This window comes from Danio rerio, chromosome 4, assembly GCF_052040795.2.
Source record: "Danio rerio strain M-AB ecotype USA chromosome 4, GRCz13ab, whole genome shotgun sequence".
NCBI classification, from domain to species: domain Eukaryota; kingdom Metazoa; phylum Chordata; class Actinopteri; order Cypriniformes; family Danionidae; genus Danio; species Danio rerio.
This window is the reverse complement of record NC_141024.2, coordinates 43,918,111-43,931,972: the sequence shown is the minus strand read 5'-3', so window position 1 is coordinate 43,931,972 and position 13,862 is coordinate 43,918,111. Positions and strand designations below refer to the sequence as shown.

The 13,862-nt window shown below is 35.0% G+C and overlaps 2 protein-coding genes and 1 pseudogene across 3 annotated transcripts in view; 1 reads left to right on the top strand and 2 right to left on the bottom strand.

The window, feature by feature from the left end:
* The window catches only part of LOC148681130 (uncharacterized), a 51,436-nt gene extending 42,341 nt beyond the window's left edge, over positions 1 to 9,095 (bottom strand). The window contains exon 1 of the mRNA XM_088650586.1: positions 8,858 to 9,095. The gene's annotated coding sequence lies outside the window, so the exon portion shown is untranslated. The remainder of the gene's footprint in view (positions 1 to 8,857) is intronic.
* Positions 1 to 13,862, top strand: part of LOC148681128 (uncharacterized) — a 21,845-nt pseudogene extending 7,983 nt beyond the window's left edge. Inside the window, exons 2-4 of the transcript XR_015942617.1 lie at positions 10,537 to 10,969; positions 11,330 to 11,539; positions 12,232 to 13,862. The product of XR_015942617.1 is annotated as an uncharacterized LOC148681128 (transcript). The remainder of the gene's footprint in view (positions 1 to 10,536; positions 10,970 to 11,329; positions 11,540 to 12,231) is intronic.
* On the bottom strand, positions 1,691 to 9,095 carry LOC148681129 (uncharacterized). Its single transcript, XM_088650542.1, has 3 exons — positions 9,042 to 9,095; positions 8,367 to 8,516; positions 1,691 to 3,273 (listed from the first exon to the last, which is right to left on the bottom strand). Exons 2-3 carry the CDS (start codon positions 8,449 to 8,451, stop codon positions 2,207 to 2,209), a joined length of 1,152 nt encoding a protein of 383 aa, XP_088506668.1. The 5' UTR covers positions 8,452 to 8,516; positions 9,042 to 9,095; the 3' UTR covers positions 1,691 to 2,206.

The following is a 13,862-nucleotide window of genomic DNA, read 5'->3' as shown; positions in this document are numbered from 1 at the left end:
TGCATCAGCCTAAAAAAGCTATTGGCAGCAGCCTTTTAAGTTCAAATCATCATCAGTTGTTCATCAATAAAAAACTAAATCATATTTTTTATAACACTTATTTTACTCTTTTTACAAGATGTAAAATATATCTTTGTGGTTTCCAGATTGTCTAAAGTTTCAGCTCAAAATATCCCTCAAATTATGTATTACAGCCTGCTGAAGATGAACATTTATAGTAAGATGACATCCTAGCATCTTTTTTATTGCCTTTATATGCAAATGAGCTGGTTCTCCCAACCCATCGTTCCTACATGCATGTCTACTTTTACTGCGTCATGTTCGGATAAACAGTACAGAGACAGATATGATGAGACAGATCAAGCAGAGATTTATGAGTCAAAATAACAAGTAAGGTTATTTGATGTTTTTGTGGTGGAGCACATTTAAGCCTTTTTGCAACAATGACCTTCTGTCTAAACAGCTTCCAAAGGTGAATTTGCATCATAGGTGCCCTTTAAAGGTAACTAGTAAGCATATCTTTCAAATATGATCCCTTCCATGTCATCCAAAGCCTGAAATCTTGAACACGCTCATTAAAGATGACAAGAGACCCACTAAATCATGCCATTCGCCAGTTGTACTTTATAATACTACAATTCTGAACAAAAACTGTATTATATCTAGCATGTTTTTAGTCATTTCCCAGAGATGGGTTGCAGCTGGAAGGACATCCGCTTTGTATAAAACTTGCTGGATAAGTTGGCGGTTCATTCCGCTGTGGTGACCCCGGATTAATAAAGGGACTAAGCCGACAAGAAAATGAATGAATGAATGTTTTCAGTCATGTAGTAAGCAAGCAAAACTTGTCATCAGTCTCTCATCAGACTCTCTCACACACTTTGTCCTAAAGTTGCTACTGTATGCTTAGTGTTCAACCTGCGGCGTGCAGTAATTACACTTATTAATAAGCCATACTTGTATGCTATTACAGACCGAATATTCAAAGTAGCATGGTGAACATTATAGGTACCACACAGGTTCTGATTGTTCAAAAATAAAGCAATGTGAATAAAAAAAACAACTTCAGCTCAGTAAAGCAGGCTAAGTGTAGTATAGTGCTATTTACTGATTTTTTGTTGTTAAACTAAATAAAAATCTATATTATCGATGCTGTAAAAGGTCCCTTATGAAACTGTAAATAGTCACATAACTTGTTCATCAGAAGATTTCAGTGGCTGAGCAACACTTGTGTGCATATAACCCATTCATAACAACCCAATCTACATCAGCTCTGCATGACTGATAGATTTTTTAAAACAGAACATTACCTGTCTAACAGAAATACTTCAGCCATGGTGTCGTCCTTCCTCCAGCGTGCAAAACTAACTCCAATATTGATTCAGGATTGTTAAAAGTTTTGATTCTGCATTTGTTTTGACCGTGGCTTGTGTAAAGGCTCATCAGTGGATCTGCGTGGACATGTGCGCAGTAGTTCAAATCTGCATTTGTTCACAGTTTGGGCTACTTATCAGAATTATGGGAATATTTTGCCTGATATTTTTTTTAATAAGATGAAAATTTTTTTGTTTTATCCCTTAAAAAACAAAAGAAAATACACGTAAATACATTTAGATTTGCATTTGAGTACTGAAATTAGCATGTAAGCTAACAAATCACTCATGTTCTCATTTACAATCGAGACACAGGGTTTCTCATACAACGATTTATTTGTAGTAATGGAGTTTTCACATGAACGTATATTTAAAGGCGAGCAGTTGTCTATAGAAAGTTTAATTGTCTTCATGAAGAAAACTTGTTTCTTTTCTGAGATGAGTCCATCAAAATAAATGTGTAGTGTTTTAAAACCAAAGTCTTCATTTGTGACCCACAACACATCAAGATTTGATCAAGTCAAAATCTCATAATCTGAAACAAATCTCATCTGTCGTAACTGACAAATGGCATTGTGTAGTCTGAACAGGGCTTTAGGGAGTCTAAAAGATAACGATGAAGATAGCAGAGGTAAGAATCTCTTGTCCTTTATAGGGCGTCAGGAATCATCTGATTGGTGAATCGTGTTAGCTAATGCTGGACCAGTCGTGAACAATAATAAGCATGTGATCCTCTCGAAAGTAGTTTATAAATAAACTTCATGTCAATAAACAGCCAAACTACATGAAAAAGCTGCCGTTTTATATATACTTGTGTTTGTGTGGACAAGGCCTCAATGTTGAGGACTTTGCTCTGCATTGTGAAGCTTCATGTGAGCGCTGAGGTTTATTTTTTGTTTAAAGCTCTTTCCACACTCACTGCATCTAAAACGATCCTCTCTTGAGTGAGTCTTCATGTGTTGCTTAATGTAGTCTTTGCGTGTGAGACTCTTTCCACACTGATCACATATGAACACTATGATTCCAGAATGACCATCCATGTGGTTCATGAGGTTAGCTTTACATGTGAAGCTCTTTTCACACTGATTACATGCAAACAGCTTCTCTCTGGTGTGAGTTTTCATGTGGTTAATGAGTGAGCTTTTACATGTGAAACTTTTACCACACTCTGTGCATGTGTAAGGTTTCTCTCCAGTGTGGATCGTCATGTGGGTGTCAAGCTTTTGTTTTTGAGCAAAACTTTTCCCACACAGTGTTTTTCCTCCATTGTGAATTCTCATGTGGCCTTTAAGGGTGCCACTTTGCTTAAAACTCTTTCCACACTGTTGACATGTGTAGGGCTTTTCTCCAGTGTGAATCCTCTTGTGCGCTGCAAAGTTTCCTGCATAATAGAAGCTTTGTCCACACTGTTGGCATGTGTACGGCCTCTCTCCAGTGTGACTTCTCATGTGGCCTTTAAGGGTGGCACTTTGCTTAAAACTCTTTCCACATTGTTGGCATGTGTACGGCCTCTCTCCAGTGTGAATTCTCATGTGGCCTTTAAGGGTGCCAATTTGCTTAAAACTCTTTCCACACTGTTGGCATGTGTACGGCCTCTCTCCAGTGTGAATTCTCATGTGGGTCTTTAAGCTTCTCTTTTTACCAAAACTCTTTCCACACTGTTCGCAAGTGTAAGGTTTCTCCCTAGTGTGAACTCTCATGTGATCACCAAGGTTTCGCTTTTGAATGAAACTCTTTCTACGCTGTTTACTGCTAAAATTACACTCAGTTTTGGATTTCCGAGGTCTTACGAGTGATGAAGTCTTTTCAGTCAGTGTGGGTTTTTCATCAGCTGTTATTTCTTGGTGTTGCTCTTCCATTTTATTGCATTGTTGAGTCTCTTCTTTCAGCACTATCAGGTCTAAAAAAGAAAAAAAGAAAAGTGAACTTTAGTATGAAGGCACAAAGCGACAAGCATGAAATGGATGTTTCACCCAAAAATTAAAATGACCTTAACATTTACTCTGCGTCTTTTAAATATTTCCTTTCTTCTGGAACACAAAGTAAGCCAGCATTTTTTTCACAATAACTTCTTTTGTGTTCAGCAGAATCAAGAAACTTAAAGATTTAAAGCCACACGAGGGAGAGTAAATGGTGAGGCTATTTTCATTTCTGCATTAACTATCCCTTTAAAGGGTTCCTATTATGAACCTTTTTTTACAGGATGTAAAGTAAGTCTTTAATGTTTCCAGAATGGGTCTGGGGTTTCAGCTCAAAATCAGATCATATACCTTGCAGAATATTTAATTTTGGGGGTCAGAGGAAAACCAAGCTCTTTTTGTGCCTGTGGCTTTAAATGCAAATGATCAAATGCACTCGCTCTAGATTACTCCTGTTGTGTTCCCTCATGTGTATCTTCCACTCAACATTTTTAACATGCTTGGAAGACCTGGTTGAGACAAATCCTGCATGTTCATAGCAATTACGGATAATTCAGCTTATATTTGTGAGTTTGCATTATTGTATATAACTTATGCAAATGTTTCCCTGTACTGGGTTGCAGCTGGAAGGGCATCCGCTGTTTAAAACATATGCTGGATAAGTTGGTGGTTCATTTCGCTGTGGTGACCCCTGATGAATAAAGAGACTAAGCTAAAGGAAAATGAATGAATGAACTTATGCAAATGCTTAATGCCACATTTGCTTTTAACTGTAGTGATGAGAATATGGCAAGATGACATAGTTTGCTACTTGTTTTCATTCATTTGTACTTTTGTCTCAGTTTTCTTGCCTTTGTGCATGTCCGGAGGCTTAGCTGAAGACCTCTATGGTGACATTTTATATACCCGAAAAGAAGCAGAAATGCCATTTAAAAAGGTTACCTGCTGTTTGTCTAATCGGGAACAGTGACAATGTAAATATACAAATAAAAGCGTTACCCCAGGGTTTACCAATGTGAAACGTCTGTTAATGAACACCCAGGATTATTTTATAACCCCTAGGGGCTGTTTCATAAAAGTGGTTTAAAAAAGCGGAGATTAAAGTCAAAAACTTGACTTTAGTGAACTGAACTAAATGTCCACACTTTAATTGGTTCCATAACAGCAAGTTGAAGATCATTTGATGTAACTAATCTGAGTTCAGCTGAAATAATCTAGATAACTACTCGTGCACGTTACTGTCATGAAACCCTGAAGGTCGATCAAAGATGCATCATTATGATTATGTTGTATGCTACCCTGGCAACTACAATGAAAGAAAGAGCTCTGAAACAAGACACCACAATGTTCACAGCAAGTGAATAGCATTTGATTTTTGAGTTCAAATCAGGGCCGGAGTGGGACTCCTTTTCAGCCCTGGAGTTTCAAGCCTCAGACCGGCCCACCTCAGTTTACGACTGACTATATTGAAATAAGGTAATTTCTAATTCAGTTTCTATTTAAACTATCACGTCTTTTTTGAGAAAACAGCTGCTTTAGAACTTCAAATGTTCAACAACCCCAACAGTATTTTATGTCTTAACAATAAAAAAATAAACATTACTCAGACGAGGATCAAACCCAGATCAGTGGTGTTGAAACCTAACGTGCCAACCACTCAACCACAACAGCTACTTGATAATCAGCCAGCAGGCTGCATGTTGATCACAAAGGCTGCGAGAAAGTAGATAAAAAGAGCAGAGCTGCGGTAAAATATTGAATAAGAAGACTGTGGTCAAGTAAATAAATACATTAATTTAAAAAGTGTGACTGCTTTAAGCAACAGATTCTGGAGCTAGGGACACCAGCCCTCGTGGCCAAAAAATGGACCGGCCCACTAGGAATTCTCCCGGTCCTCCCGATTAGCCAATCCGGGCCTGGTTCAAATATATAATAATTTAAACATAATCAAAAACTATGGCTTTTAACAAAGCAAGAAAGAGGGCTGACAGCAAACTGCAGATTTTAAAATATAGACCATTATTTACGCCTATTAACGTTAAGTTAAATATTTGTCACAATACATTGAAATATGTACTTGTGCGCAAGAGAGAGAATACGCGTTTCTGCCAATTGTAGCTTGCAAGGAAAAGTCTTAATGCATTGCAGGCTCACTGTAACATTTAAAATGTACTTAACGTCAGCACAATAAGTTTAAAATAATGGCTACAAAGAGCTGTGCACACACAAGCAGTGGGATTTTTAATTTGCTCTCGAAACTGCTGCAAATTGCTGCTTTCCATTTAAAAACATTTGTTGCCCTTTGAAAACATTTGTTTATTTAAAGTGCTGTAAAAATTAGAGCGTAAACTCATGCCATTAATTTGATATATATATATTGTGTTTAAAAAATTAACGCAGTTGCTGTTATATTTCCTGTTGTAGTCGACGTGTGTTCAACATGCAAATAAATATGCATAAGACCAAAGAAGAACTTTAAGAAGCAACGTTTTAATATAAATTAATTCATGAAAAGAATTAATGCTACATTACCAGGCTTTCCAGCATTTCATCTAATTTAGTACGTTTCATTTTTAATCTTTAGACTTTTGCTGTAATAGAAATTGATACCACATACCGAACTGAAAGAAAAATTTCCGCATTTCGTGACTCGGTGTTCCTTTAAGGTAATAAAAAAAAGAACAACTGTTTACATGGTGGACTCTTAATAAGAGCATTAATCATATTAAAATGGGAGTATTGGTGTCCATATAAATGTACTCAGTGAAAGTGCCAGATGATGTCGCGAGCTGTCCAAGACATCTGCATTCGTCTGCCTTTAAGATGATTCCATGTGCGCTCAAATGATTTATTAAGTTTGATGTGTTTTCCCCTTAAACGCAAATTTTGTACAGTGCCTGCTTCACGTTGCTTTGTCAGAATCCTTGTGAAATATAGCCATACTTAAGAACACATGGTTTAAGCAAATTTGATGAATGCGATCGCATTAAAAAAATGCGAAAATGCATTAGTGTAAATGGGGCTATAGTAGTGACCTGATCTAATATGCTATTGTTTTAGAACCTCCAATTTAGTTGCCTATTGGAGAAATGACCTGGAATAATAAATGGCTACTTGCTCTACAAACAAATGTGTTCATGACTATTCATACAAAGAAAAATAATAAAATGAGAAAATATGACTGCAACATCAAGCAGCATTAGACATGGGCCAGTATAAGATTCTGACGGTATGGTAAGCTTGTATAAAAAGATCACGGTTTCACTGTATTGTGATTACTGCTCTAAAATGTATTCTTTTTAATCTCTGGGTAAAAAAACAATAACTTTTTCCCTTTGAACAAAATATATTTTCTTTTAAGAAACTTTGAGGCTCAGTTTCACAAACAGGGCTTAGATTAAGCCGGGACTAGTCCTTAGTTAAATTAGGCTATTTAAGCCAAATTTATAAAAATGGCCTTAGTAAAATATATTACTGGTGTGCACCTGGAGAAAAAAAATACACTGATGTATTTTATCTCACGGAAAGTTATTTTGAGTTGAGACCGCTCAAACATGCAATTTAATCTTGACTAGCCTTAAACCTTGTTTGTGAAACCGGGGGAGAAAGTATTATGGAGCAGTAAACATGTCAGGCTGAATCATTAATATAACTCATTTGTTTCAAAAACACAGATTTCTTTACAATTTAAAATGGCATCTTTGGATATATTTCCTGCTGGAGATACTGTTGTCTTGAAAAACTTATAACAAAATGTAAAAAACAAAAACAAAAAAACTTACATATACTGTTGTACATTGGTATACCTTGAAAACGGTTATCGTTCCATACCTAAGCAGAATAACCCTGTTTTAAGGATCTAAAAATAAATTCTTTAAAAAATTCTCAAGCAAAAAGATTCCAATGGCGACGCCTGCTGGTACATGAAGAATATGGTCAATACTGACGAACTTCACACTCTAATGTTTGCATATCATCAGCATGCTGTAATCCATTTGTTAAGCAGCAAAAGTCATTTTTAGACTAGTTTGTGGGCCAGTTGTAGTCAGTGCAATGCCAAACGTTATTGTTCCTCTATATTTAGTTTGTTTTGTCTCACGTCATCCCACAGCAACATCTTATAGCTTAGAATACTGTACAATGTTTTATAACAATTATTGTAGTGTCCATTTCATTCAGCATATTTAATATTGGGGGCATCCACATCATTTGACAAACTGTAAACCAGGGTTTCTGCAGGTTTCTTTTTATGACATTTTTAAGACCATTATGAATGAAATTTTAGACCCATAAAGGGATAAAGCTAAAGAATTTTTCCAATGGTCCAGATGGAAAAGATTTTTATTTGCCCCATTAAAAAAATAAATAAATAAATGAAAAAAATTATAAAATACAATAATTTATTAAATAAATAATCATTTTTTATATGTATTTTAAATATTTCTAGCTAAAGATTTAAAATTTTGTGTTTGATTTTGGATCTTAAGACATTTTATGACGCAGCGGAAACCCTGTTTAAACACAATAGCCCTGGTAATTAGTTATTATAATAATGATGTACTTCTAACTCAGACATTATCTGTGAAAAGTAGTAACAACTACTTGAAACAAGTTTAAACTCATAAAGAAGTTGATGAAAAAAGGGGAATTGTGATCAACGTGACTTATGCAAATGGAAAGTACTAAGTCAACACTATCACTGTAATAGCTGATATCTACTAGATGAATACTGTAGGTCAAATATCACCAGCTCAGTTAAACTTTTCAAATTTATTTTATAAAGCGTCGGTGCTCAAGGACGCTTCACAAACAGCAGGAGAACAAGAAAAGCAATAACCTTAAGAAGGTAGAGAAAATGGGAGACTAATAATACATAAAATAATGACAAAAGACACAAGAACAAGTAACAAAAAAGAAACTCATTCCTGTCTTTCAATGAGTGCTTATGTGCATTTAGAAGAACTAGGCAGCACACTCAGGACTGCAAGATGGATTTAATTTATTATTCTTATTATTAAAATATATCTGAATGAGGATCAAATGACTGATTTGGTGTTTGAGAATGAAAATCAACCTGTTTGTTCCTGTGGATCTTCCTGTTTGACTGTGAATGTTTCTTCAATCTTCACATCTTCACTCTCATCTTTAATAAACGCCATCTTTATAACAGTGTGGAGATCAGTCGCTTCAGCAGGAGTTTTTCTCTGTGTTTGGACACTTTATCCTGTTTAAAATTAACAAAACAATAAAAATGTCCTGTTTAAAATTTATAAAACAATAAACAGAAACAAAATAACTTCCCTTCAACACTTGCTTCAACAGTTTCTTTATATGACAGTAATTAACAAAAAGAAATCAGGTAAGTCTGAGCAAAAAAACTAGTTAGCCACAAATGAGCTGATGAAACCTAGTACTCCATTTCTTATAGTGATGTATACTTAGAATAGATTGACATCATGCTGTTTAATAAATTAAACCTTCACTAAAACACTCATTACACACTTTGCTGTTGCTACAACAAAAATAAATCAGGTAAAACGTTTAATTAAAACACGTATTACACACTTTTCTGTTACTTTATTCAAACAATAGCCCTCGATTACTGAGAATAAAATAGTACTACGTTGTATAAAGGGTTAAAATAATATTTCCAACAGCAAGAACATAATTTTGCATCGTATAAACAATCCTAAAACTTTAGTACTTTAACTTTAAATCGGGTTATATCTGTAAAACTTTTAAAGCAAACCTTTCTCCGGTTGAATCACCGCGCTGTAGCGGCGCCGCCTGATGACGTCACGTCACGCCAAAATAAAAGTCTTTGTTTAGCTTTTTTGCCACTCTAGGCAAGGCAAACTTTATTTATAGAGCACAATTTTACACAACCGTGGTTGATCCAAAGTACTTTACAATAAAATAAACTACACAATAAAATTAAAAAAAAACTAGTATTTAAAATACAGGAAAATGTATGTTTAAAAGTAATACTAAAATACAAATAAGAAATAACACGAATTTGTCACTCAAAGGAAAGAAGTAAAAATAAGTCTTTAAGTTTAAGCCGCAACACAGAAACCTCTATCACCTTTTGATTTGCAGCAAGACCAAGGGACAGACAAAAAAAAAGCGAGACCGAGACAGACAAAAACTGGTCATGGGATCTTGACGGTCTACAAGCTGAATAAAGTCTAATAAGTTCACTTCACTGACATAGGCCGGGGCAGAATTGTGCACAGCTTTTAATTAACAAAAAGAAATCGGGTAAAATGTTTCATTATAACACTTATTACACACTTTTCTGTTACTTTATTCAAACAATAGATTACTGAGAATAAAATAGTACTACGTTGTATAAAATGTTAACATAATATTTTCAAAAGCAGGAACATAATTAAACATCATATAAAAAACTAAAACTTTAGAACTTTAACTTTAAATCGGTTTATATCTGTAAAACTTTTAAAACAATAGGCTCGTTTGACTATGCCAAAATCTGCGCAGAATTGATCACCGGTGATCACCGCAGGATGCATGCCGGTTAGAAATGTGTCCGCTTTGCCTTCGCCTCGCTCTGATGTCACGCTGACGTGCGCCAAAAAATTCTCGCGATCGCGAGGCGGGTACCTCGGATAGAGCAGTCGGCCGCAGTTGCTCTCAAAAGACTGCGTTACCAAAAGCATGATGGGAAACGACTGGCTGACGACACAGCTTAATGCTGATTGGATGAGACTGACACATTAAGCTTTATTATCTTGTTTTACTAAGGTTTATACCTGGATTTGTTGAATACCTTTTTTGTATTTTCGTTGAAAATTAAAAAAAAAGTCATAAAGAGCATTACATATGGTTATTTATTTAGATTTACACGCAAACAAAAACAAAACACATCTTTGTAAAACATAACGTGACCTATCCAATATAACTAAATGTTACTTATAAATCATTAGGATGTGTGTGGTGTATTTTATTTCTCTCTCAGTTTTAAGTCCTGTTTGTTGTTATTTTCACTTTTTGTATGTTTGTGTGAATTTTGTATTGTAATTTTTATGCAGCATTATTCCATTAAAGACAATCCAATATATATATTTTAAAGGAGGATTTAGCGCAACATTCCAGTCAAGACAAACAGAATTTGGTTTAATTGATATGTTTAATTGATGAATTGAGTTAAAAAGAAATGATAATTTATTCCACATAATATTCCACATAACTAATACAAAGTAACCTTTTTTTCTTATTCTTAGGATGGCAACACCGTACAGTCGCCCACCACCACTGCACATCACCTGTGTTAAAGTGCACAGTAGCCAAAAGGCTGTGACATTTATTAAACATGAAAACAAAATAATGGTTGACACCTACAAAACGACATCTTTATGTGCCCTTACGAATGGTGATGAAGTTTATCTGTCCATAAAAAACGGCAGTGACCCTGAATTTAAAGAGGGACACTCATATATCGTAAAAAATGTAACCAACTCAAACAAATATGGCCGCTGATGTTTATTTGTAAATAAAGGCACCATCAAATTTAAGACGGCTCCTCTAGTCAAAAGTGAGGAGGCTAAAAGAGCTGCAAGGGAGGTCCTCTGTCCTCCTTCACGACCTATAACAGGAGAGGAAGAGGATATCTTCAGTGAAACTGGGTACCTGAGTCTACGGGGACAGTTAGAAAAAGTAAGTGAATTCATTCATTAATTTTCTTTTCGGCTTGGTCCCTTTATTAATTTGGGGGTTGCCACAGCAGAATGAACCGCTAACTTATCCAGCATTTGTTTTACGCAGCAGATGCCCTTCCAGCTGCCAGCCATCTCCGGAAAACATCCACTCATAGACATATACACTCATTCACTACAGACAAATTACTCTACCCAATTCAGCTGTACCGCATGTTTTTAGACAGGCGATTTCTGCTAATGTTGACATTTCAAATCACCAAAACAAACAGTCTGACTCAGTGACAGTAAATTCCTGTCCCAGGATTAAGAAAAAAAAAAAACACTATAGTATTGTACTGACATTTTTGTCATTTTCCAGGTTGAAGTGTCCAGAATGACTCGCGCTCACATACCGATCCTGGACCTGCAGATGAAATGTGGCTCTGTAGTACACGATGTCTCAGTGTGGCGGGAAGAAGCACTAAATGAGCTCTATGTCGGGGACATCATTGAGCTCAGTCACCTAAAAGTAAACGGAAGACCAGATGGAAGAGCAAAATTCGACTCTTCCAATCACACAACTTTTAAGGTAAACATTATATGCTGCACATCTGTAATCCACACACATTTAAAAGTGTTAACCTTCAAGAGACATAAAAAATTTTGAAATAAAATGACATTGTTGCCTTAATAACGATTATAGTAGTGTCAGATGCACAGTGGATAAAACATCACAGAAGGCTGTTTGATTAAAATAACACGAAGAGTACAAATTAAACTTTTCCTTAGTTTTTTTTTTGTTGTTGTTGTTGTTCTGTTGTTTGCATTACATAACTTATTGGAAAATGTATACGAAAAAAAAAAATTTTCTACCAAAATGTAGTTCATGTGATGAATCTGAAAACACTTATTTGCAATTAGCACTTATTGCACTTTTGAATAGTTTCTATAAAATACTGTATGTGCAAATCAATTTGGGATTTAACTTAATGAACTAGCTCATTTGTATTAAAGGCACAAGCAACAAATCAGCTATAATATCATCACAGCTCAAATTTCAAATATAGAGAAAGGTATTATAAATAATCTGATGGGTATTTTGAGCCAACATTTTACAAATACATTCTGGAGACACAAAAACTTATCTTAAACCTTGAAAAAATTGATAAAATAGGCACCCTTTAAAAAAGATAACTTAATCCACAGAAAATACGCTTACTTTCATCAAATGCAGGTTGAATATTTTCTACTAACCTTTTCTAATTTTTTTTTGTTTTTCAGCTTATTGATAGGCATATCCAGGAGGCAGTTCTTGAGATCTTTGGAGTGTCAGAGATGCACGACAAGTTCATCCTCCTGGATAGCCATATGGATAAATACATAGTGCCTGTACATTTCTATGCAGGCACTATTGAGGAGCTGGCAAACCAGCTCCCACTTCAATTAAAACTCAGGCACATCTGTGGAAGCGTCCTCCATGTGGAACCTGCCAGTGTGAAACAGGTCCCTCCAGACGTACCTCGTGGAGGATCTGCTGTTGTGGATTTTGCATGCTTATCACAACTGCCATTAGGTGTCACAAAGCAAAAAATAGGTTACGATGCATTTAAGTCATGTTGTTATGAACGTTTTGCCATGTCACATTATGTAATTTTTGCATTTAAAATGACATAACTGTGCTAATGACAGTTGTCATAAGTATGCATAAACTCTTTCATATTCATATCGTGTCATGATTCTAAAGTTTTCATGACAGTCTAATGAACAACCCTCAAGTAAAGTTTCCAGTCTGCTTAATTTTCTCAATTAGGCTACAGTCATTTACATTTGTTCTTTACAATTCTGTTTTACCATTGTTCTTTACAGTTTCTATTTTACATTAGGCTAGTTGAATTAAATATTTGAAACAATGTCTATTTCGGTTTTGTTAACTAACACAATTATACTATTGTAATTAATTAAAAATGAAATAATTTGTGTAAATTGTGTTTGTTTACCATTATAATTCTGCATTACATAGTAAGTCTAATAATTTCACACCATTAACTATCATAAAACTTTTTGAACTATATCAAACTTTTAAATCAGACTTTGTCAAGTCAACCTTTTAAGTTTTAGTAATAATTATGTTATTTCAATTATATATGGCTACACCATTATCCATTTGCCAAATTCTCATCACCCACCTCCATCACGGAATACAGGGAACAGTAAGTGTGAATTCTTTCAAGCTTTATTACTGTGAAGGTACATGCTGTAAAACATTACGTTATGTCAAACTGTGTTACAGTGCTGGTAGTGACACACTTATTTTTTTTTACATACCAAGTTCATAGAGGGACATGTATTGAAAGAAGCGAAAGGAATAAGTGTTCCTTGGTAGTGATTCTATAGTGTTTGCTGTTCCTGAGCAGTACTCGGCTCTCTGCACCCAATCATAAAACAAATTGTCTTATGGAAATCTTATGGAAGTTCAGAGAAGGTGTAGTTTTATTTCAAATATTAGGTACCCTTAACAGTTTTTGTAATACTTTTCTTTTAATAATCTAATTTCTCTAATTTTATTTGATGTTCATTTAAGCCAATTTTTAAATGTGAGGTTTTAATTATTTCCATTGTACATCTGTTCACACATTGAACGAGGGTATATGCCGAGCTATTGTTTCTTCCCATATTGAAAAACTACCGGTGAACAGTTATTCTGCCTTTTTCAATTTTATAGTGTTCCTTTTAAAGAATTGATGCTGTAATGTAATTAAAATATGCTCAGTTAAATAGACTTAAGTGTTAATTTAGTTGTTGAAGTATAAACAGAGATGAAAAAACGCTTTACAGGCACGCACCTGTCAGGATCAGAAGACAAGCGCAGAGCTAGTGGTTCTTTCCATACTGATATATTAAAAAAAAAATTT

What these genes read in the sequence shown, in the direction of transcription:
- LOC148681129 (XM_088650542.1), bottom strand. Translation starts at nt 8,451, where the DNA reads ATGGCGTTTATTAAAGATGAGAGTGAAGATGTGAAGATTGAAGAAACA. An exon ending in AGATCCACAGGAACAAACAG is followed by an intron (nt 3,274 to 8,366) that starts GTTGATTTTCAT and finishes TTTCTTTTTTAG; the next exon opens with ACCTGATAGTGCTGAAAGAA.